At 42.3% G+C, this 24819-nt stretch overlaps 1 protein-coding gene and 1 long non-coding RNA gene across 6 annotated transcripts in view; one reads left to right on the top strand and one right to left on the bottom strand.

Moving 5' to 3' along the window:
• Nucleotides 1-2572, top strand: part of LOC100756805 (inorganic pyrophosphatase 2, mitochondrial) — an 82209-nt gene extending 79637 nt beyond the window's left edge. For all 4 annotated transcript variants that reach the window (XM_027395745.1, XM_027395743.2, XM_035450905.1 and 1 more), the window contains 2 exons: nt 874-913; nt 2382-2572. In XM_027395745.1, coding sequence (XP_027251546.1) covers nt 874-913; nt 2382-2407 — 66 coding nt within the window. In that variant the 3' untranslated portion in view covers nt 2408-2572. The remainder of the gene's footprint in view (nt 1-873; nt 914-2381) is intronic.
• Nucleotides 1-22513, bottom strand: part of LOC107977418 — a 47525-nt gene extending 25012 nt beyond the window's left edge. The window contains exons 1-3 of one of the 2 annotated variants that reach the window (XR_004771737.1): nt 22128-22511; nt 21208-21338; nt 18915-19205 (exon numbers count right to left, since the gene is read on the bottom strand). This is a non-coding gene — a long non-coding RNA (uncharacterized LOC107977418). Of the gene's footprint in view, nt 1-18914; nt 19206-21207; nt 21339-22127 lie in introns of those variants that run through there. The other variant, XR_004771738.1, reaches the window with a different exon arrangement.
• Nucleotides 22514-24819: the final 2306 nt, after the last annotated feature.

Genomic DNA, 24819 nt, shown 5'->3' with positions numbered 1-24819 from the left:
CGCCAAACTCCTTTCATTTTCAGTACAGGCCATTCTCAAAGTCTCAGTATCTTATTGCTACCAACAAAACAAAATAGTCACAAGCTGGAACCTTTGTGAGCTGCAGAGTGAGTGCGATCCCATGAGTGGCCACATACTGCAGCATACTTAGCCCCAGTGAAGAGGCCTGGGCAAACTAGGTGTGTGTTTGTGGGGGGCTACATCCCCTCCCAGAATGCCCCTACACAGCTGTGTGCTGAAGAGGAGCAGGGCTCTTGAGGTGATGGCACAGTTGCCGTGATTGTGCTTATTGTAGGTGACCCTGCATTTCTTAGTGATACTCGTCCCAACATCAAAGTGCTCTTTCTGCCTTCAGACGCCACCCACCAGACAGGCCACAGAATTCTTTTAAGGCTTGCTACCTGACGCAGACCTTTAGTCTGCTCCCTGCTTGGTCATAAAACACTGATGGAATTCAAGAAGGGTTCCATCTATGACTGATCCAGGACCTTGCCCGGGGAATGCCACCACAGAGATGGCAAGTGTGTTGAGTGTGGGGGAGGGTGACAGTCCAGGCTGCTTAGAGGCGGTTCCTGTGTGCTGTTGTCTGAGTGTGAATGTCTTCACACACTCAGCTGCAGGGTGCTCAGGGGGCCACTTGAGCAACTGATAGGAAATACTCCTGAGCATGTCTTCTTTTATGTGAGTCTACCCCTGGGGCTTGTTCCTTAGAAAGAATGAGCAGCCCAGTCAAGCTCTTCGAAACTTTTTTGAAATTAGAGTACAGATATGTCAGTTGTAGTCTATAATCTCATGAAAAATATTTCTGTGCTCACTTTCCATGTATAAATATTAAACATATTAAATTAATTCTTTGCTGTTCTTATCTTTCAGGTCCCAACATCTTCAGTGATTAAAGAAAGCAATATAGAAGGTATGTCTCTTTTAAAAGTTATTTGTCGTTTTAAGAGAGCGAGTGACAGCATATACTTTTAGAAGTCTGTTTTGTCCTTCCTTCATAGACACTGGGGGTAGAATGCAGGTCATCAGGCTTGGCAGCAGGTACTCTCACCCTGAACTATCTCACTGCCCTGGTTCCAGTTCTTGAGAGCAAAATGTCCAAATCTGTTTATAGTAGTAGACACCAATAAATAAATAAATAGTTATGTAAATTAAGTCAGTAGAGTTCAGATGGTCATTAAATTGCCCTGATAAAATATATGCCCTAACTTCAGGAAATGAGGATCACATTTGTAATTTTGAGAGCATTAGCTTACGTAGTGATTATGCAACCTCCATGTGGCTTGCTTAGGCCTCCTCGTTGCTGCTTTAGTATGCTGCAGTATGGCTTACACAGCTCTCAGTGTGTGGATGAAGTAATGAGAAAGTCCAGCCAGCTCTGATAAACTCAGGGCGACTCTAGAAACTTGTGTCTAAGAGATCTACTTTTATTATCTCTAGGAATTTTATAAGTCATTTATTTTAACTGAAAGCTTTCAAACCAAAATATATCATAGGGTTGAAACTAAGTTCCATGTCCTTGGTTATCATTGTTTGGAGCCATTTTTGAGAAGCAAGTAAAAGTATTCTTCAGTAACAATTTCAGAATGTAAGCATATACACATACCATGTGTCATTAAAAATATGACAAGGCTGCTGGCTGGATGGCAGTGGCACACACCTTTAATCCCAGCACTCGAGAGGCAGAGGCAGGCAGATCTCTATGAGTTCAAGGCCAGCCTGGTCTACAGAGCTAGTTCCAGGACAGCCAGTGCTGTTATACAGAGAAACCCTGTCTCCAAAAAACCACCATCCCCCAAATATGAAAAGGTTTTTGACTTTTAAATATAAAAAATATTAGGATATTCAACTTAATGAATTTGGAGGGAAAATGAGAACAATTTACTGCATCCAGCTGTGAGATGTTTAAGACAAAGAGTGTCCCTAGAATCAGCTCTGTGGGAAAGCAGGTGTAGTTTTTTTCTGCCTGCTGGTCAGGCTTTCTTTACAGTAGATCTCCTTTTGGGTATTTGATGAACAACCAAATTTTACAGCAAAGAAGTTTTTCTAAACCTTCCCTATTGTTGCTAGAGTGCTAACTTCTGCACTGTTCATTAGACTCTAAAATGCTCCCAAAGAGGGGGAGGGGGGACAGAAAAATACCATGAGCAGGCTCTAGAATTTTTAATGTAGTTTATATGAGGCTTGAGTCAACTGAGAACATCAGGGAGCAGGATGCAGTAGCTAACCTTTAGTGGAGAGATGACATGCTAAGATTATAGACTTCAAAAATTGTAATACTGATGTCTAAATGCATCCTACAGATGTAAACTAAACATGTCTTATTCCTCCTCCTCCCCCTCTTCATTCCTTCCACCTCCACCTCCCCACACCTTAAACAGAAGAAAGGTGGCACTTCCTCAACTGACGGGGACACTGGAGGTTCTCCATCAAGACTGCAACCTCTGAGGACCCCTAAGGTTCCTTTTCCCTTAGTGCTCTTGAGAAGCAAGCTGATGCCCATTTGATGACTTCCTGTCAAAACATCATTGTTCCTAAACTTTTTAAATAAACTTTTAAATAAATACTGACATTTTGAACTTCTCATTCTTTTAGATATTTATTGGTACAGAAAAAAAAAAGATTTCACCTAATTCCATAGCAGATCTAAAGGCATTGTTTGACTAATGATTTCATTGATTTTTTGTGTCTAATTGGTTAAGTGTGAAAATCAAAAATTTAACAATAAAATTTTTTATCAGTACTATTACTATTATTTTCATATCTTCTTGTCTCTTTTCAAGTCCATCATTGATAAATGCTTTTTTGGTCAAGCCATCCTCTCTTAGCATTGTCTGCTTAAATGTGCTTTATACACTAAAGCTCTTTCCTCTGATTGGTTGTTTCAGAGGCCCTTACCCCTTCCATCTTTTCACTCTATCCCTTTGATTTTAGTTCTCATCTCCATGGAGATTTAAGATCCACAGAAGAAGGACTGTGCTTAAACATTTCTTTATGTGCCCTGGACCCCTCTTATCCAAACTGCTGGATTAAGTCCCCCCCTTGAAGTCATACTGAGCCCAACTTTATTCATGAATGTCCCCTCTACTCCTTCACACCCATTCACTGCCCTCATTCATGGGGCATCCCCACCCCACCCCAATCTCTTCAATGGGCCTCTGTCTTGTCCACATTGCTCTAGCTCAGCTTCATGCTCAAGCCTCCTCACCAAGTGATTATTCTCTCTGGCTTTGCTCCAATCTCATCTTCCGTATTTCCAACAGTTATTGTCTTAGTTTTTCTCAAAATATGTTCAGAAGCTCTTGTATTCCTGAGAGTAAAAATTAAATCCTCATTTACTCCAGAAATTCATCTTTTCCCATGCCTTGCTACTCATACTCTGTAGACATGCATCTTCACACCCCCACAACCATGTTAACCTGTTGGCTGTGCTGGCCATAGCTTTTTCTCCTCTTCCTTTCTATTGGTCTCATGATCGCCAAGTTCACTAATACGTTTTGTGGTTGTGCATTACAAAACTGTCTTCCACTTACCGAGCACCTGTGGTGTATGGGGATGTGTGTTAGAAAGCCACATGCTGTATGCATGCTATAAAGTGATTTTGCTTGCTTCCTATCAGATGCCCTGAGATCTTCTTTAACTTGCCCAACATCACATAGCTAATAAATTTCAGAGCCAGGATTAGAACAATTAACTCTCAAGCTCTACCTTCCATGGGTTTTCCAGCCTGTTAGGTGTAATGCATCTCGCTTATAATGAAGGCAAAATAGCATCCTTCTCATACAGATGAAGATGAGACAGAGTTTAATGGTTAGACCATGAGTAAGTATTTTCTGTGCATCTGTGTGGAGCACATGAGGAGGTCAGAGGACAACCTCAGGTATCATTACTCCGAAGGCATCGTTCACCATTTTCTTGGAGACCGGATCTGTTACTGGGTCCTAGGACTCAATGAGCCAAAGAACCCCAGGGAGCTTCCTGTCTCTGCCTCCCCAGCTCTGGGATTGCAATCACATGCCACCATGCTGGGCTTTTTACCTGGGTGATGGGAATGGAACTTAGGTCCTCATGCTGACACACAGCAAACACCTTACTGATGGAATTGTCTTCCCAGCACCAGCAATGGTTTCTTCAAGTCTTTGGGAATACGTGAACTTTGTTGAGGGACAACAAAGAGCATAAGGGAAGAACATATTTTTAATACTGTACTGACTGTCCTGGTTTGTGGATTTTGTGAGGTGTTTTTGTTGTTTTGTTTTGTTTTTGTCAGGCTGACACAAGGTAGAATTATGTGGGAAAAGGTCAGATTGTGTGAGGCCCGGGGGTGACAGCCTACTGGTGCAGTGCTACCTCTGGAAGGTGATCCTCGGTAGGAAAAGAAAGCAGGCTGAACAGACTGTGAGAATGAGCCAGTAAGTGGTGTCCCTGTGTCTCTCCATGGCCTGTGCTTCAGCTCCCTGTCTTGAGCTCCTTTCTGATAGAGACTTGTAAACTAAAATAACCCTCCATGAGTTGCTTTTCGGTAGTGGTATTTGAGTACAGTGATAGAAAGCCTAACAAGGCCCTGACTTAAATAGCAAAAATTAAACTTATAAAAAGAGAATAAAGAACACTTAGCCTTGCAATTTACAAAAGTAAGCTAAATTTCACAGAGGGTCTAGATTGATAAATTTGTGAGAGTGGATTTTCTTCTGCCTATTGAAAAAAGCTTTTCTAAGTGAGCCAGCTTCCCTTCCCCTGGCAGGCAGTACCCAGAGGCCTATTTATCAAGCCTTTTCCACAAGGTGGCACATCACTGATCTAAATTTGTTCACACTGTGATTTTTTTTTTCGTAAATTATACATAAACTTTATGCTGGCAGGGTGGTGCATTCCTTTAATCCCAGCACTGGGAAGGCAGAGGCAGGTGGATCTCTGGGAGTTTGAGGCCAGCCCAGTCTACAGAGTGAGTGCCCGGACAGGCTCCAAAGCTACATAGAGAAGCCCTGTCTAAAAGGGGGGAAAAAGTGAATAAAATAAATGGGACCACTATTGAAAGAAGTCACCAAAGAATGTTATGTAGTCTTAATTGGCTAAAGCCTTAAACACAGGGTGGCAGATATGCAGTTGTGGCCCTGTACTTACCAGGATCACCTTCCTGTAGCAGGGGTTCACAGCTGGAGAGTAGAGCTTGGCAGCTGGGAGTTGGGACCCAACCCCATGTGTCATCACCTGTCTGTCTTCAAGCAGACAAAACCAACCAGGTTCACCAGGGAGCCAGCAAGTCAGCTGAGTGAGCTGCCCCTTCCTGTCAGATCCACTCTGGTCTGCACAATGCAGAAGCTGCTCCCTGCCTGTTCAGTGTAAGAGGCTCCCTGGTGACGGCATGACACTGAGACCACCCAATGCGCTTTAGTGCCATCTCCATGTTGCTGTGTGAGCTACTTCTGATTCTTAAACTCAAATGTGACCTCTTCTGAGACCTTCCCCCAGCCCTGCCAGGGGAGAGCAGTTCTTGTGTGCTCTGTAACTGATGAATCCTGCTGGCTTGTTTGAGAACTGTTCATTCCATCTCTCCTACTGTGTTATGAAACACTGAGACTGATGATGACGGTTTTGAAAGTGTTTGTTTTATGCATTAGCAATTCATGTTTGTTGGATTACATTGTCTCGGTGCCCTGTGAGAAAGATGGCTCCTTTTCCTGTTTGACTTATCATATTAAGTTTATAAAGGGTAAGTGGAGTGCTGGAAATCACAGGCCCTTGGCACCTGGTGTGTCCTCTGATGCTGCTGTTCAAAGTATTTGGGAGGAGTTTCTCTCTCTCATCCAAAGCCCATGTTGGAACTCTGAAACAGAAGGGTCCATTCATGCTAAGGGCACCCTCCCCCCAAGATGGAAGTTTAAATCTCTAAGTATCAGGGTTTTAAACAGCATTTATTTAGTGTGTGTGTGTGTGTGTGTGTGTGCGCGCGCGCGCGCGCGCGCGCGCGTGCAGCTTGAAGGCAAGCATCTTTATACGCTGAGCCATCTTGCCAACCCTGTACCAGTTGCCTGAATTCAGCTTATTTTAATGTGCATGGATTCCATCCCTAGAGTCAGGAAGTTCCCTCACTGTAAGATACAGTGTTAAATATTACTATTCTCCCCGACCTCCAAGTTGCCTTATTCTCAGCTAAAATCCTACTCACATTTCGAGCTGGTTTAAAACCCTTTGGAAATGCCCCCCCCTTTGCTGTGGAGCCCAAGTGGATGTAATAAATGGCTGCCCAGTCTGCCTAGTGTCAAGACAAACACAGCAACACTCCCCTCTCACTCAGTTCCTTACATATCCCTTGGACCTTCTTAATGCAACCTAGAATATATGCTGTCTGCACCGTGGTTAGTTCATGCTATGCTACCCATTGGGCATTTTCTCTGGAGTAATTTGTCTAGCAGCCATAGTCAAGGCATTTTGAGTGTTCTCACAGAAGATCCCTGTCATGCCCCTGGGAACAAAGCTAGCCTGATCATCGCATGTTTGCTGTTGCCTTTTGTACAATATAGACAAAAATAAACACACAATACTTGACAATAAAAATAGACTCAGGCTCAAAGGCCAACATTCTTCTTCCAGAAGGCTTTCTTCATAAGTTTGGGTATAGTTACCAATAATGACTTCCATGTTTAAAATGTGACCTCCTGACCTGGAAGGAGATTTTTCAGATCAGAAATAGCACGAACAGCACACTAAAAGGAGGCCATGAGTAACCTAAAGAGAGTGACGGGCACAGCACTAAGAATAATACTCAGTTAAAAATGAAAGGAACATAATAACCCATGTGGATGGAAGAGAAACCGCTCCATTGGTAGATTCTCATAAAAAGTTTTAAAGGGCTTCGGCTGCACTTAGAGCTACTTATTCCGAGCTACTTTTACTTCACAAATGTTTTCTCACAGGAAAGTCACTTTTCCACTCCTTTCTCACAATATCAAATGTCATTCCTGTGATATCTTTCTTCCCTTACAGAAATACTTAAAAATTCTACTCAGGAATATGTCAGAGCCCTTGGCTTCAAATGACAGTTTCAATTTTCAATCCTTACACCCTCCGCCTTTCAAAACAGTGTCCTATCCATGAGCGTTATAATAATCTCAGGATTGTCTCTAGAATGTGTTTTAACATTAAGCTTATGATAGTAGAAACACTCCATAGTGTCGCCAGAATCACACTTATGCATGAACAAGTTCACACATGTGCTCATACACATACATGCAAAAGTCCAGGAGCTGCCAGCTGTAAGTTGCCTTTTCTCTTTTGTTTTTGAAGACAGGGTATCATGTCGTCCAGGCTGGTTTTGAATTCACTAAGTGGCTGAGTGTGACCTTGAATTTTTGATCCTCCTGCCTCCACTTAAATGCTGCTATTACAGGCATGTGCCATTAGGCCCGCCTCTTGTAGCTGCCTTTCTAAATCTGAAAGAGGATTTGGGATACAGAACTTTTTTAAGCAGGTAGGAACTTTGCTTGTATGGAGGGGAATGTAAAATGCACAATCGTTGGTTGCCTGGAGCCACACAGCCAGTGACAGAACTGGCTTGAAGCACGGTGTTCTGAACCCAATCTTGGCTGGTCCCATTATCCTTCCCTCCTTACTTTGCCGCCTTTGTGCTGTATGTGTGAGCAGCATTGTGTAGCGAGCAGATGCAATGTTATGTGCCTATAGTTCCTATCCAGACACTGTTCAGAAGGCTGAGGCAGGAGGATACCTTGATAGCTAGCCTGTGAAACACATTGAGACTTAATTTAAAAAAAAAAAAAATACTGACTGTGGCGGTGCGTTCCGCACTCCAGTGGCAGAGATGAGGGAGTCACCATACGTTTGTATGCACAGCAAGTTCCAGACCAGCCAAGACTCCATAGCTGTTTAGCCAGGCATGGTAGTACTGGTCTATAATCACAGCTACTCCAGAGGCTAAGGCAGGAAGAGGATGAGCTTAAGGCCTGCTTGGACTAAGAGAAGTTCAAGACCCACATCCTTTAACACTTTCCAGTCCTTGTTATTCAGTTCTGCCCTAGTGAAGTCTATTGAAAACACTGATAGTTTTAGGATCAGATGCCAGTCATCATTTGGAGACTCCTTTCTGTGATGAGCATTTCTTGGTAGGTTCTTATGCAAAATTTAACTTTTACTATGGACCAATTTGGTAACATTTCCTGTAATTGCGAATATGAGTTTAAAGATTGAATGTCATGTGTGACTTAACATCTTCAAAGGGAAGATACTGATTGTGAATGGCTAGCAACTTGTGGGGAGGGGACTACATTAGTTTTGTTGTTGTTTGTTTTTGTTTTGTTTTGTTTTATTGATTTAGTCTGGTAGTCCCTTTGGTCATCTGAGAACTGCTTGCCATGGCCCCGGGGTCCTGTGCTGGAAAGGGGGATTGATATATGCATGCAAACCCATGTCTCTCTTTCCTCTAATTGGACAATGAAAGTGGGTGTGGATCCCAGGTTGCAGTTTTAAAAGTGTGTTGGTACTTGAAGCAAATGGAGGACCATTACACTGAAAAGAAGTCAGTATTTCAGTAACATCTGTTTGTATGGATACTTCCCCATGTCATACAACCAGAAGAGCAACAGGTTAGCTTGCCGCTCCTTAGTACTTTCTTCCTAGAGCACACTGGAAGAAATAGTTCAGAAGACAGAGATCCAGAGAAAGCAGGGATGAGGGATCTGGGACTGGCATTAGCCAAATCCTCTGTGGTGGATTCATTCACTCTGACCACTTGTCCATTCCATGAACGCTTTTGCAATTTATTGCTAAGAGCATATCGGGTGTTTGGAGCTGCTGCTCGTCAGTGGAATAACTGAGGGGAACATGATAAAGAATTTACTGATACTTATAAGCAGACAAAGTATCTGACTTTAAAAATGCATTTTCACATTAGATGACTGTTTCTTGGAGAAAGGAGATAATTTGTATGTGCAGATGGCCTTTGCCTCTCATCTAACTCATTATCACACCTAATGGCTTACACCTGTGAATGCATAAATGGATGGCTGAAGCTTTCTGGGGATAGGAATGTAAAAGCCACAGTATAGGGAGGAATGCTGTAAAGGCCCGTCTGCTGGGCATGACATGGCTGTCACACACACAAGCTCACAGCAGCTGTGGTTACTGGCACAAGACCTATACAAGATCAAACTAGTTAAAAATGCCAGCATTGAGGTGCAAGGGACTCCTGATGCCATAGCTGAGGTGCCAATGACAATTGCTGATTGCTGAGAAGGCAGGGAGTCACTCTTCTTTGGGGAGGATAGCCACTGGTAGGTTGTCATGCCCAGTGGATAACCTTGTAAACCTGCATATATGGACGACACTAGCTAAACTCAGTGAGTAATTAACAACAAACACAGGGCACGGAGTTGATGGGGAGAGAGGTGATATGTTGGGGAAGCATAACCAGAAGAAGGCAATAGGGAGTGGATATGACCAAGATACACTATATAAGTGAAGAAAGTTTTAAAATATAAAAACACTAATTTTAAGAATTAAAGATAGGTGGAGAGATGGCTCATTGGTTAAGAGTGCTTACTGTTCTTAAAAAGAATGAGGGGTTGATTCAAAGCCCTCTTTTGGCCTCTGTGGGCACGAGGTACATGTTTAGTATTCAGGCATCTGTACTGGCCTGTCCTTGGGGTTCTGACAGGATATGCCCCAGCTGCAGCCACTAAGAGCACCACCTGTACACATTTACTGTGTTCCCTTTTAAAAGGGCTCTTGAAGATGGAGTTTCTGTTCTGCCTGGCTCCATAGCCATTTAGTCCCAAATAAACACATGGAGGCTTATATTAATTATAATCTGTTTGGCCAATGGCTCAGGCTTCTTTTGGCTAGCTCTCTCTTAATTATTAACTCATTTCTATTAAACTATGTATTGCCACGAGCTGTGGCTTACCTGTAATGCTTTGGCATGATAATCCTCGACTGCTACATGGCATCTCCCTGGCAACTCCTTCTCTGCCTTCCCTCTTCCCGGAATTCTCAGTCTGGTAGCCCTGCCTATACTTCCTGCCTGGCTATTGGCTAATCAGCATTTATTCATAAACCAATAAGAGAAACCTATATCACAGCATACAGAAGGACATCCCCCATCAGGCCCTGCCCAACTCCCCTCTCTCTCTTTCTCTCCCCCTCTTTTCTTTCTCCTCTCTCCTGCTGCTCCTGTTCCCAGAGACTGGTCTCTCCCCTTCCCTTTCCCTTCGTATGATCCCTTTTCCTAATTAAATGAAACCAAAATAAAACCTAATGCTGTCTTACAGTGTCTTTCTCTTGAGTATTGCTTTTCTTAGGTTACAACATTACACACACGGTCCAAAGATATCCATGCAGGAAAAACACTCATACACATTATTTAAAAAGTTTTAAAAAATAAGTCACTTGCTTACATTGGTCTATTTGCCCTTACTAGCATGGGACACAAGGAGTTTGCAACTTGGATTGCTTCTAAGATTAACACAAATAGCCTGAATCACATAAAAAGATAAAATAGTTTCCTGACAAAAATTGCATCAGTTTTACCTTTAAAATTTTGTCACTTTATCATGTACTGATGACAAAATGTGATGACTCTAAACAATGCTCCTTTCAAATCTAGGCTGAGCTTAATTGAGTCCCATATTTTAGGTTATACCAAGGCTTGACTGGAAAAGACTTTAGCTCCCAGGCATAAATGGTAGTGATTAAGAAAATTTCTGTTTGTTGCTCTTCCCTTGTCACACTGTCCTCTCCACCGTGGAGTCATTAAATGTAGAAACCAAGAAAGTTAAAGAGCCACCCAGCATGACAGCAACTGCAGCCCGTGAGCCCTAATTGTGGACATGATTTCATATCAGCTTTGCTGTAGTCTGTTGTTTAAAAGCAAGATACTATATTCAGCCTACAGTCTAGGGAAGAAATTATACAAGGGTGGAAACCAAGAGGGGAGGGACTCTGGGCACCATTGTTAGGTTCCTGTTCCAATGGGAATTCGGGTGGGTCTGCAGAAGATTGTGTTTGGAGGGAGATCAGTTACCATGCTTTGAGAAAAATTCATGGAACTCACCAGTCAAAACCAAGATACATTATAGGGAATGGTTTTCTCTGAATATTCTTGAAGTAAAGACTGTCTGGTCAAGGGAAAATGTGCCACATCCCAAGCACAGGGTAATGATGAATAGTTAAGCCATGTGGTAAGGAGTTATGTCATCTAAATTATGAATTTTTGTAGATCTCTTTTGAGTTATGGAATATGTGTAATATGGAATATGTATGAGGAATGAGAGATTTCAAATTGCACAGGAAAATACAGTTACCTACTTTTTTAGGAGAAAGTCGGAACACAGTAGAATGTGGTGGCAAATGGATATAATTGCAGCACTCTGAAGAACTGATGTATTCAAGACCAGAGTGTTAACTGAGGTGGTCACTGTTTCAGTTAATAATCTAGAACTCAGATCTTGGAGTGTCTCAATGCCATGCATGGCCAAAGCCCAGTCTTTGACCCCTCACAGTACCAAGAAAACCAAAGAGAGAGAGAGACTCAAGAAGGCCAATTCAACGGAAAATGAAAAGCACGGAAAAAAAGTTTAAAAATTCCCAATGTTTTGCGTCTGTCTTAGATGTATTTGAAGCTCAGGTTCATCCTTGCCTTGTATCTTTAAATGTCCCTGGAGAAGTCATTCTACGTCAGGTTAATTTTTCATTACTTGGACATCCCAAGAAATACCAAGAAGTCATATATAGAGAACTGTAAGTGCTTGGTATATAGCAAAAGGTCTGAGCCCACATTCAGGTTTGAAAGCCTATCAAAACCCACCAATCCTGGAGGTCGAAATTCCACCAATCCCCACTGTGGAAATCCCCACCCACAGAAAACTCCTCCCCCAAGAAGCCCTATATAACCCTGTCTTCCGCTCCGTTGTTGCTTCTCGACTGAGCAAAGGCAGCCACCTTCTTGTATCTTTCCCAGTAAAGGGCTTGTGTGAGGTCTGTTGCGCAGTGTGAGTTTGTGGGATCCTTTGGCTCCTGACTGCCAGAATACCTTTCCCTTGAGAGCTGTAACACTTGCCTTGGGGAAACCTCTCCCCTCAGAGCTGTAATACTTACACCTGGCTGTTGTGAATGCCCCGTGGAAGCAGGAAGAAGTGGCAACTGTGAAGAGAACAGGCTGCCACTATGAGAGGAATGAAAATTATGGGTGTCAGTAAATCTATGGCAGGAGTGTGGGAGGGGCAAAGAGAGCTGCCTAGACTGAGATCAGGTGACTTTAGTTATTGGAAGGGGGACTTTAAGGCTGTGTTCCATTCTCAGTAGACTAATTACACTGCAACCTGAGATGCTTCACTGGAGCTTGGCACTTTTACATTCCTAGTAAATGTTTGCCGGCACATGTGTTGTCTGTGCCTATACTCAGTTTGTACCTCCTGGGTAAAGGTGCTGACTGCATTAAATCTATGGTAGTTATGGTTCAAAATAGTCTAATCTCTTAATGGCAAGGTGACTAACTCTGAATCATCCACTTAGTCTCGAGCATAGGAAATGGCCCAGAAACAGTTGAGCCTCACATCACTGTGACCATTAGGCACTGGCTCTCAAGCAAACACCTGAGCAGCAATTCATTGTGGTCATAATAAATAGCAAGAAGGTCCTCGTGCTCTTAGTGTGTTCTAAGAATAAGTAGTAGGTTTTCAGTTGCCCAGAATTGCATCTCTCTGGGCTTAAATTGCTATCAAGAGACCCCTGGGTCCAGAAGTACCAAGGACGATCAGAGAGAACTTCATGATGTCTGGGACCAGAAGGACCTGAAGTACTCCTGTGTCTCAGCTGATGTCAAATAACTGAAAATAGCACCTAGCAGATCCTCTGGAAGATGTCTGGGACATTCATCTTTGAGCAGCCAGAGACAACGCTAACTTCAACTTGTGCTGCATGCCCCTTTATGGCCTGAATTGTTCCCTGTATGGAAAGTCACATCAGTGATTCCCAGCTGAGTGTGCTGTTGCTTTTGGATGCCTTTCATGAAGAAAGCTCCCCTTATCTTCTGTCTGAGTTTCTGTCAAGGAAGACAGATACATGTGGAATCCCTATCAGGTAAAAGAGTAGCTGGCTATATATTGGGAACTAGTTTGTTTTTGTTGTTGTTGTTTTATAAATTATTGTTGATAATATATTATTATGAATATATAACAAATTTATTAAAATTGATGTGGTTCATGTAAAGAGTGGTAGTTCTCTGCTTATATTACAGTGAATGCATTTTACCTAAGCTGTGTACTTAATCATTGAGTCAGAGTGGCCCAAACCCAGATTCATGTGAGGCAAGTAGTTATATAGTGGGAGATTATATATATACATATATAATATATATGTGTGTGTGTGTGTGTGTGTGTGTGTGTGTGTGTGTGTGTGTGTGTGGTCTCATATCCTAAGACAAAAGCCAGAGGAGCTTACACATGGTAAGTGGAATCACTTCATGGAGCTTGCTTCCTTCATAAAGGAAGGCTGAACATTCAACATGAACAGCTAGGGAGTTCTGTGTGTTGTTACTCTGGGCTTGTGCCTAGTTAGGAAGAGAAAAGCACAGGTCAGTTTCTTCTGGGAAAAAGTCCATGAAGATAAACAATAGAGATGGCCTAGTGATGATCAATTCTGCATGGAAAATTGACCAGAGAACCCCAAATCAGTCCTTGGGAAGAGATGAGTCCAACTAGCTAGAAATGAATAAGATCAGCAGAAGTCGTTAGATTAGTGTTTTTGAAAGAATGAGAACTCAGTTGGAGAGCAGGAAGCTTCATGTCTCAGACTAAAAATACAGATGCTTGATGTTTGTTGCCTGTGAGCAATTGTTCTGGATCTTCATTCTAACTAATAAGACAACAATGACTTCTGAAAATCACAAAGTTTGCAGCACGCTGGACTGAGATGACTGTATCAGACAACATGTGTTGCAAAGTTTGAATCTGTATCATTCTGGTAGTTGAAAAGCACAAACTATCAGTCATAGAGACGTAAGTTTTAATTGGCCTCACACTGCTTGTATAGAGTATTTCCTTGTCAATAGAATGAGGATAAGAACATTTTCCAGGAGACCATAGTGTTGCATTGAATATATTAAGTAGTTACCTTTAGGCTGTTCTAGGTAATGTAAGAAGAAAGGAAAACTCACTGTAAGGACACAGAATGCCTTAGAAACATGTGGCGCATGCCTTTAATCCCAGCACTCGGGAGGCAGAGGCAGGTGGATCTATGTGAGTTCGAGACCAGCCTGGTCTACAAGAGCTAGTTTCAGGACGGCCTCTAAAACCACAGAGAAACCCTGTCTTGAAAAACCAAAAAAAAAGAAAAAAAAAGGAAGGAAGGAAAGAAGGAAGGAAGAAAGGAAGGAAGGAAGCAAGGAAGAAAGGTGCATAGAAAGAAACTGTGGTGGTCTGGCCTGAGAACTGAGAAGCAAGTTCGTGCATGAACGGAAAGGGAATGGCAATTCTGAGTCAGCCTGCAGCACAGCCAAGTTAGCTTTGGACTTCGAATAACTTCATACTCTGCAGAAGCTTGCAAATGGATCCCACATGGTTCCTCCCTTAGGGTATTTGGTGGTTTTAATATTTTATCTACAACTAAGTGTGAATCCCAACAAATTTAAATGGTATTGGCATAGCTTCCCTGACATCAGCTGTCCATCTCTGATCTACTTAACTGTGATTTGGTGGACCAGGCTTTGATCATGTGATACTCTACTCCTTACTGGGGTGATGGTAAAGATGCAAATAGGATAAAGTAAAGGTGATAGGAGTCCCTATAACTGAACTCACCCAAGATGAGGGTCAATGAAATGCTGTACAGAAAATATCTTGGGTAACACCTGCCTGATACATGCAAACCGTCCAGAATGCTGTCTGTATCACTCACAGCTGAAAGCCATGGCATGGCATAGCTGATGGGCAGAGGCCATATGTCCTCATCCACTTCATCTTTGAAACCAGTATTTTTCTTCATCTGTCAGAGTAGGACAGTCACAGAACTAGCAATCTTGTGACATTTATGAAAAATCTCTTCCAGACCATAATGACCACAAGGTGAAGGAGGTGTTCCAGCAGCTGGTGTTTCTGTGACCCCATCCTTTCCAGCCGGATCTGGTCTCCTTGTCTCATTTGTGCTTACCACACACCCTAACTGACAATGAGGAAATAACCAAATGGAATTTGAAGAACAACCTAGCACAATGACTACACAAACCACATTTTGAGTCATTTGTCATTTCCACGAGTTTATGTGAAAGACACATGGCTACTGGCCAATTTCTTAAACTAAAAATATTCCCCTCTCTTATTAATTTTGATGAGATCATTGATATCAGGGCTTAGGAAGTATGAGTGGAAGATCTGTGTTTTAGAGATGAAGTCATATTTTCTCTCAGCACCTCTTGCCTGCCCAGGAAAAAGTGCTCCACAAGCAGAGAGAAGGAGTAAGGTTTCCATATAGCCAAACTTGGGTAAAACCCAAGCTACTACCAAAAAATGTTATTTCCTTCCTGCTTAAATTGGGCTATATGTAGAATTTAAATATTCCCATTTAATTAGAAGAAGAAGATGAAATGGTCACGAGGGAAGCTTTGATTTGGTGCTGCAGCAGTTGCAGTGTATATCTAGAGGTGAGAATGTCTGCAAAAGAAAGAATTGTCCCAATAAGCCTCACTTATAAAGTTGTTATCAAATACCAAGTGACTTGGAATTTTTTTAAATGCCATATAGTTTATTTTTTGATATTTCAAGTTTTAAAATATAAAGCTTTTAAAATTTCTCCACTTGCTAGGAGATTTCAAAACCAAAAATTATAAAGTAAACTTCTCTCTGAAAGATTTTTTTGAATGATTTCACACAGGTAGGAGACATTACCTAACATATGCCTCTCTTTTCTGTCTTGAAGCTTTTTAAACTTTACCCTTTGCGGCCAACTTCCCCTTTAGTCTCAGAACACTATTTGCTTTAGCAGGAAGTGCACTAGTGCTGCTGCTGGACAGTGTCTCATGGAAACCCCTGCTTTGGATGTTACGAGAAGAAAGGCGTGTTCTTGCATCTTGGTGAGTTGACCGAGAACCTGTACTGTAGGCTTGGAAACTGGGGGTGGGGAATTCTAGTCTTCAGCCTCACTTAGCACAGCCTCAGGATCTGTATTCATCCCTCCTGGATCCCATTAACTCTACTACTGACTTCAAGAAATTGCCCAAATTGGGCTTGATGAGACAAAATCCTCTTTATTCCTGCTGTGAAGTCACTGGGACCTGCCAGTCTGTCAGTTGAGTGGACATGGAGCATCTGGGTGCAGTTCCCTCATGGCAAGAGCTCAGTAGAAATTGCACGACAGTAGCAGCCTTACTGCAGATACTGGAGGAGGCTGCTTCGGGCCTTGCATAATTTTTAGTTCATTATCCATTCCATCATCTTCTTAGTTCAAACTTCTCTCCTCAGCTCAACCCTTGCATTCAGCTATCTTTCAGACCTCTAACCTGTACACTCCATGGGAACCAGCATCTGCAACTATGAAACTCATGGCTTTTCCTTCCCAAACTGTGTCTTCCATCCGTGCATGGGCTCCAGCTGTATTCTCCTGCCTCAGCCAGAAATCTCCTAGTTTAGTAATTCCTGTTCTGTTTGCCTCTATGACCAGTTCCATCAGACCGTGTCCATTGTGCCTGTCCCCAAATCTTTGTCCTTGTGGTTTGTGCTATTCTGTGACACCTAGAAAGGCCTTTGCTCTTTCTCAGTATTTTCCTCTCTCAATCCAAGCAATGGTTAGTGTACTAGTTTCCTTACTGTTGCGTGATGAACTATCATGAGAAAAGCAAATCAAAGAAGAAAGTGTTTATTTTGGCTTATAGTCCTAGAATGATGGCGTACATCATGATGCCAGGAAACTAGCTGATCACATCTCATCTGGACTCGGGAAACAGAGAGCAAACAGGAAGTGGAGCCTAGCTATAAAACCTAAAAGCCCACCCCCCAGTAATGTACTTCCTCCAGCAAGGTTCAACTTTCTAGAGATTCCATCTTTCCCTAACAAGAACACCATGGGGGTTAAATGGTCAAACGCATGAGCCTAAAGGGAACATTTCATAATCAAAACACAGCAGTTAGTCCCCTCCAATTGTTAAAAATATATGCAAACAAATGAATTTTCTTTAAGAAAAATAGCAATGTTAGAACATTTAAAAGGCTATTCATATGTAGAGTATGTCTAGCATATGAAAAGCCATGGGCTTAATTTCCAGCAGTCCATAAAACTGGCCATGGTGGCATATCTGTAATCCTAACATTTGGGAGAAGGAAACAGGAAAATCAGAAATTCAACGTCATCTATTTATGGAGTTCAAGGTCAGCCTTGACAATGAGACCCTATCATAATGAGAAAAAAAGTATATATATTCAAATTGCTAAGTTAATGGCCACTTAGTAGTCATGAAAGTAGTAAACGAAAGCTTATACAGATATGCCAAAGATTTAAGTGTAATTAGACTCAAACTTCAATGTGCTTAGAAGTCCCCATGTAATCTGTTAGAATGCAGGTTCAAACTCACTTGGCCCTTCATGGAGCCTAGAGTTCTGTGTTTCTAACAAGCTCTGCAGATGCTAATGTTGCTGGTCTCAATACCATGTTTTCAGGAGAAGACTAGAGTTTAAGAGCTCCCACTATGTTAATCTACATCTCAAACATCCCTGGCCCTAAAACTTTTAAAAATCATGCCCTTTAAATACAATTGTTCACAACATTGTGATGATGAAGGCTGTGAAGCAACCTTTTGGAGAGGTGAACTACCCTTGTTTATTCACTGTAGGTGATAACCTTTATTTTTATACCAGAGGCAAAAACTTCAATTTAAAAGAATCTCCGTGACATTAAATGACCTTTGATAGACATGGAAACTTTTGAAAGGTTAGATGAAGAGAAGGAAGAGGAGGAGACAAACTAACCCTGGAAATCCACATATGCAGGATAGGAACCTAAAAACATGTTCACAACATTTGAAAAATCACGTTGCTTCATGCTTAGCCACCCATAGCATGTGAGCTTTTACTTCCAGCAAAGGAAAATGAAACGGTCAGGTAATATTAACCACATTATCCTGCATTTGTTTTTCTAAAATAATTGAGCTTCTTTTCATCACTTAATTTTTAAAATAAAGAGAAATATTCTATGAGCTGTAGAATTTGTTGTTTTCCTTATACAAAATTACTCATAAACTTCTTTATGTGAAAAAGATGCTATGTATGTGTGACTTGACCTTTTTCTTTTTACTTTCCACTAGTTTTGAGGTTCTTCATAGTCTACATGTATATATTGTTTCATTAATGTGAAAATGAAGGTAAATCATTTGATACCTCCGTGGCTTTAAGTTATTCTGTATGACTAATAGTTCTTGAATGTTGTCTTTAGACTATTGCAAACTCCTTTATAAACCTTATTTCATTATACCCTGGGACACAATTTAATATAGTGGCATGATGCTTTAATCATGAAAAGTTCCTTCCACAACCTCTTGAATTGAATGCTTGCTTGGTTCTCAGCTTATGGTGATATTTTAGAAAATGCTGGAAACCTTAGGAGGTTGGCCTTTGCTAGAGGAAGTGGGCTGCTGGGGCTGGAATCATAGAGGTCTGTTCTCTCCAGCCTTTTCCTGCCCCTCTGTCTGCTTCCTGTCCACCATAAGGGCAGTAGCTTCTGCCACATGATTCCACCACTGTGATGTTACTGGTATAGACTCAAGCAGCTGCCCATGACAGGTTGAGCTTCCTGAAACCACAAATCAGAATAAACCATTCCTCTCTTTAGGTTGTTGTTTCAGGTAATTTGGTCACAGTGTCACTCATCCTGCCCCCACTCTAGTGCTTATGGTGGCTTACATGCATTAGTCCTTACAATGACAAGAAAAAACAAACCTTTATTTCTTACTGAATGTGATTTTTTAAAAGAATTTGCTACATGGTACCCGATGTTAATTACAGAAGAATAAATAGCTGTGCACAACTTTTTGACATTGCAATTTGATGCCCTCACCTGCAAACTTCAAGCTCAAGAATGGTACAATCAAGTTACTGGAAACATGCACAACAATTTCACAGTGTTTTAAGTAAGTTGGCCATTTTGCACAGGGTACCGGGATGTGAGGGTCACAGGCTGCAGGTTGGACATGCCTGCAAGAGCATCATCACCTAGGTACAGAGAAGAGTGGACTGTGAGATTTGACAGTGGCTCAGGAAAGCCTGTCACCAACTTCAGCATGGTGACGGAATGCTAAAAATGTTCACGTGAAAAGGAAAATCTTAACTGATGGCTTCAGACAGACATAGGAAGAACTTTCGAAATGGAAATGGAAAGGTTTTTGTTTGGGAGAAGGGAAGGCACTTCCGAAAACCCAGCCATATTCTTTAGCTTGAGGATTTGCAAGGGCAAGTCCACTGTGATGGTCAAAGATCTGCTATATCAGACTTTCCAATGGCTTCTCTTCCATCTGTCACCTCTGTCAATCACCTCCTTTTCTGTGTCTCTTCTGGAACTTCTGTGACAGACTCGCACTGGGTCTTGTTGCCCCTGTGTCATTGCTCACCTCTGTCCAGGCCCAGCTAATTCACTGTTCACCCAAGTAACAAAATCCCCATTTAAAATGCAGATCCCACCTGGTGTACTGACGTTTGCTGCTATGAGAAAACAATTTTAGGAAGGAAGGACTTAGCTTAGCTCATAGCTCAAGAGTATAATTCCTTATGGTGACAGGAGCATGAAGCAGCTAGTCACATCAGATCCACATTCGTGGAGCAAAACAGATATTCAGTCTACTTTCTCCTTTTCTTCAGCCCAGGTCCCCACCCACAACAAGGTGGGCATTCTTTCTTCAAATTCTTCCTTCTGTCAGCATTGCCATAGACACACAGAGGCACAGATACACAGAGGCATGTTTCCATGGTGACTCTAAATTCTGTTGACCATTAGATTATCAATCACCCTGCATCATTACATTACATATCATCTCCTATGACTATGCCATGTTCAAAGGCTGGACCCTGTTTGCAGGCTTTTCTGTGTATGGCAAACAAGTCCCCCCACAGCCTATCTATCCCCTCTTTTCATCTTACTTCTGTTCTAACGCTTGGCTCTATGCTCCAGAGATGCTGTAGTATACTCAGGTCCTCTGGATGCTAACCATCCGCACCCATTTCTGTCAGTGCAGGGGCTGTTATCCTCCACTCAAGTTTCTAGACCACTGTGGACATCATGAGTGCAGCATGATCTGTCTTGCTTTACCTCCCCTTCTCCTCCTTTACCCCTCCCTTTTCCTCCTCCTCTCTGAACCTAGCACAGCCCTTAGAAGTTGCTATGCAATTTGCATTGAATAAATAAATGCCCCTTCCTTCTACCACCTCCTGTGGCTCTCTTAAGGTGTTTACTTTATTATATTGTGATTATTTAGGTCTCTAGCTTTCCTCACTAGATAGTGGAGGCATTGAAATTTGTAAGTCAAACTACATTATTTTTTCATATCTGTAAGATGAATATTAAGTAAAGCGCTGAAATATTGCTCAACAATTTTAATTTATGATGATGATGATGATGATGATGATGACGATAGTGATTGTGTGTGTGTGCCTGTCCATGTGAGTTTATGTGCACCACATATATGCAAAAGCTTGCAGAGGCCAGACTAAGGCATTGGATGCCTGGAACTTGACCTACATTCAGTTGTGAGCCACTATGTGGATGCTGAGAACCAAACCAAGTCTTCTCTAAGAACAGTAAACGCTCTTGACCACTGAGCCAACCTCTCCAGCCCTTCAAGTTCTTACAGAAATGCAATCTATGACTTCCTTCACATTGTTAAGAAATTCAGTCTATGACTTCCTTCAGGTTCTTACAGAAATTCGGTCTATAACTTCCTCTTCTGTTTACTTATTACTGGTCAAATTCCACCAGACGGGAATCCCTCAGTCAAAATGTACGAACATACTTTGAGTTCATGACACACACTCTGGCTTGCTCCCGGGGCTTCAAGCCTTTGCTGTGATGTTGCAGAGTTGCAGTAGTGTGTGAATGTATTTGCCTTTACTCCGTCCCTCACAGTGCTTACATCGTTTTGGCATTCATTATTTCGAAGTAATCTAGCAGGATTTTGTATATGCCAAATGTTGGGGCAGGTTGCTTTAAGACATATTTTCTCACCTTTTCTAAACTGCTACTTCCAAAGGAGGAAGGAGGAATCCGGGTGTAGAGGAAGGATGTTCCGGGCCTTCTGGGATGGGTCGCCAGCTCTACGGTGCCAGAATCTCTTTAACCAGTCAATCCGTTGGTCCCTGGATATATATATGAAAAGAATCAAGTCACTAAAGAAACTAAAGGTTTCTCACAGAGAAGTTCAATCCAGGAAACAGCTTATCCTTCCATGGACATATAACCAAGGTGGAAACTTCTAGACTATCCTTGAGCTTATCAAGCAGCTTTGCAGTTTGCTCGTCACTGACTTCTGACTTAGAGCAGTTGCTATGCCTCCTGGGCACTGTCTCAGCCAGTTAAGTCCTCTATATCTCTTCCCTGTCATCTGTTCTGTCAGTCATTTGAAGCCTGCGACACAGGTGCGGAAACATTGTTAAGTAAAAGAATGAGCTGGAGCAGCCTACAGGGGTTGCCTCACAAGTCCTCTCTGAAGGGAGCCTGGGCTGTAACGTGATGGGACATTTGGGGCCTGAGCTACCCAGGCAAGAGGAAAAAGAAGTGCCGACGTCTGGTATTTTAGGTCTCATCATACTTTCTGTTTGGATAACACATCAAGTTTGACTTAGCCAGCGAAGCAAAATCCTATATTTAATGAGTCAATAAAATGCCTGGAGCATCAGAGGCTGAGACTAAGGGTAGGGACTTGATTTTCCACTGAGCTAAAAAGCGGATAGTCGTGCCAGCATGCCCCGATGAGACCTGGAGATTTCTGCTCAAAGAGTCCTGGCTTTAAACATGTTTTCCTCTTCCTCCTCTCACATACGGCAGCTTCGGAAGGAGATGGGAGACTTGTCTAGAGAGTTAACCGCTGTCACCTAAATTGTTTTGATAACCCACATCTCTGAGATTCACAGCTTAGTGACACCCACCTTGGCACTGATCCTTTGGGGTAGATGATGGGAAGGGGGATAACACAGGTTCAAGGCTGGGGTCCTGAGGCCGAGTCTACTCTGATGTGTTCACTGGCTTGAATAGAAACAAACCTTTTAGCTTCAGAACCATGCAGGGAGAGAAAAGGGTTAGCAAAGACCATTTTGTAATATTCAAACTAATCTCAAGTAAGAGCTTTAAAGGCCGGATTGCTTCAGCAGGGGTGTAGTTAAAACTTACTGGAGTGACATCCTCTCTGCTGTCAGACTCGGGTCCTCATGCACAACTTACACTTTATCAGTTAAACATCCTAAACACCTGAGCCCTGTTCATGCATTCTGAGCATGCATTTTGTTTTTTGAGAGGGCCATGAATAAGAAGTCCTTAGACTCCCTTTCCAGAAGGCACATATAATTATTTTTGCTTTAAGAAACAAAACTGAGGTCTGGAGAGATGGCTTAGCAGTTAAATGCACTGGCTGCTCTTCCAGAAGACTTAGGTTTGATTCCCAGGACCCATATGGCAGCTCACAACTGTCTACAACTCCAGTTCTAGATGATCTGGTAGCTTCCTCTGGTCTGTATATGAACAGTAGGTATACACGTGGTACAGAGACACACATGAAAGCTAAAAATCCACACATAAATTAAAAATAAATTTAAAAAACCAAAACTTTCTCATTAGAGTCAATTACAAATCCAACTGAGTCTCATCGCTGCTAACACTATAATTAGTAATAATTGACAGGGAATGTCTAAAGTTCCCATATGTAATAGGCAGAACTTTATAGATATCCTATCAAGAATACATACAATTAAACACCAATTAAGGTACTGTTATGAAGGGATTTTGCAGGTGGCATTAAGGCATTTATCAGCTGGCTGTAAAATCAAGAGATCACCCTGACTGCGCAGGTGGGCCCAATGAAACCACTATGCCTTTACAAACAGGAGAGGTAGGCTGGAAAGAAAATGAGGAAGGGGCCAAGGAGATGTGGCTGAGGAGGAGGGGGTCACTTTGCTCTCGCTGGCTTTGAAGATGGAGGAGAAGATGACAAGCCAAGAAGGACAGTCAACCCTTAGATGCAGAGTGACTCCCTTAGGACTCAAGGATACAGGGACCTTGGTCCTAAGAGCAACGGAGCTCTGATGACCTCACTGAGTTTGGATGTGGTTTCATCTACGGAGTATCTGAAAAAGAGCATTGCACTTCAGACCAGTGAAGCTAAGCAGAGACCCATGCGACTTCTGGAAGCTAGGAAGTAATCCTTTTGTGCTGTTGAAGTTATTGTGCTAGTAGTGATATGGTAAGGCAGGAACACTAGATGCGCACACCTGGGAATACTCATGTGCTTGGCATACAGTTTGAAAATCATTGCCTGATGGAGACTTTCACAAGTCCTCTGTTATTACCCATTTACACACTTCTGGAAAAGTTGAATTGTTTTCTTGGTTTTGATTTTCAGAAGTAGAGAAAAAAGGTAAATGCTGTTATTGTTTAAAATATATAAGAAATACTTGGGATGGTATAAACTCTTACCAGCTGTTCAGTGAATAGCCGACTTCTTGGATTTTATTAATACCTGTCATTTACTAAAATGCTGTATGACAGGTGTTGTGTTAATTATCTACTAATTGTCCCCATCAGTGTTCATAGCAACCTTGTAAGGTAGGCACAATTATTTTTTTTTTTTGAGACTCGGCAGAAATATCTAGAAGCAGAAAGTCATTAAAAAAGAATAGAAGCTAGATGTGAACCTAAATGGTATCTTTCTACTGCTGATGTCTTGAGACAGGTTTAAGTGCATTATTCAGGCTGGTCTTGAACTTGTGGACTGAAGTGATCCTGCTGATGGTAGAGCTGGGTGTAGATCCCTGCTAGACTTCCTGCTTTACCTTGTGAGTCAATGGGTACAGGTCTTGGCCTTTGGGTTGGGCTCTCCCTGGTCACATGGGCAAATTTACAGTCTGCTGCCTTTCAGTACTTTCCTGCTTCAGAGGCCTCAATGAGAATGTGTTGGGCCATTCAAATGTTTTCTTTAAGATAGGGTCTTGCTCTGCTGCCCCCCTTGCTTGATTGTTATATGTGATATGTAGACCAGACTGGCCTTGACTGTCAGGTCTCCTGAGTTCTGGGATTACAGGTAGAGCTACTCTTACCTGGCCCAAATGTTTCCTTTATCACTTGAGATCATCCCAAAGCTCAGGAGGAAGTCACCTTGTTTTGTAGGGGAACCTGTAGCCACGCCTGCTTAGGGGCTGGCTACAGGTCTGCCTGACCACGCCTAGGGAAGTAGTCAGGGTGCCATAGTGTAAGAGTTTGAGTTGTCTGAGTTTCGCTTTCAGTTTTGAGCCCCCCTTTCAGCTTGCGTACAGACTGATGCCACACCGGCTGGCTAGGTCTCTCTGTAAGTAAGGCTTTTCCCTATTAAATACCCTTATATTTCTACTTGGCTCCGTATTGGTAATTTCCCACTATATTGTTTAGTGTTTGTGATAGTGGAGATTTATATTGTTTGTTTCCTTGATGTATGATCTCAGGTTTACAAAGATGGGTTGTAAAAGTTGCTTTGGGGCCTTTTTACCCCCCAAGACAGGGTTTCTCTGTGTAACAGCCCGTGCTATCCTGGAACTTGCTCCGTAGACCAGACTGGCCTCTAACTCACAGAGATCCATCTGCCTCTGCCTCTGA

The sequence above is a fragment of the Cricetulus griseus genome (assembly GCF_003668045.3).
Source record: "Cricetulus griseus strain 17A/GY chromosome 1 unlocalized genomic scaffold, alternate assembly CriGri-PICRH-1.0 chr1_0, whole genome shotgun sequence".
Taxonomy (NCBI): Eukaryota; Metazoa; Chordata; class Mammalia; order Rodentia; family Cricetidae; genus Cricetulus; species Cricetulus griseus.
Note: the sequence above shows the minus strand (reverse complement) of the source record. Positions and strands in the feature narration are given on the sequence as shown.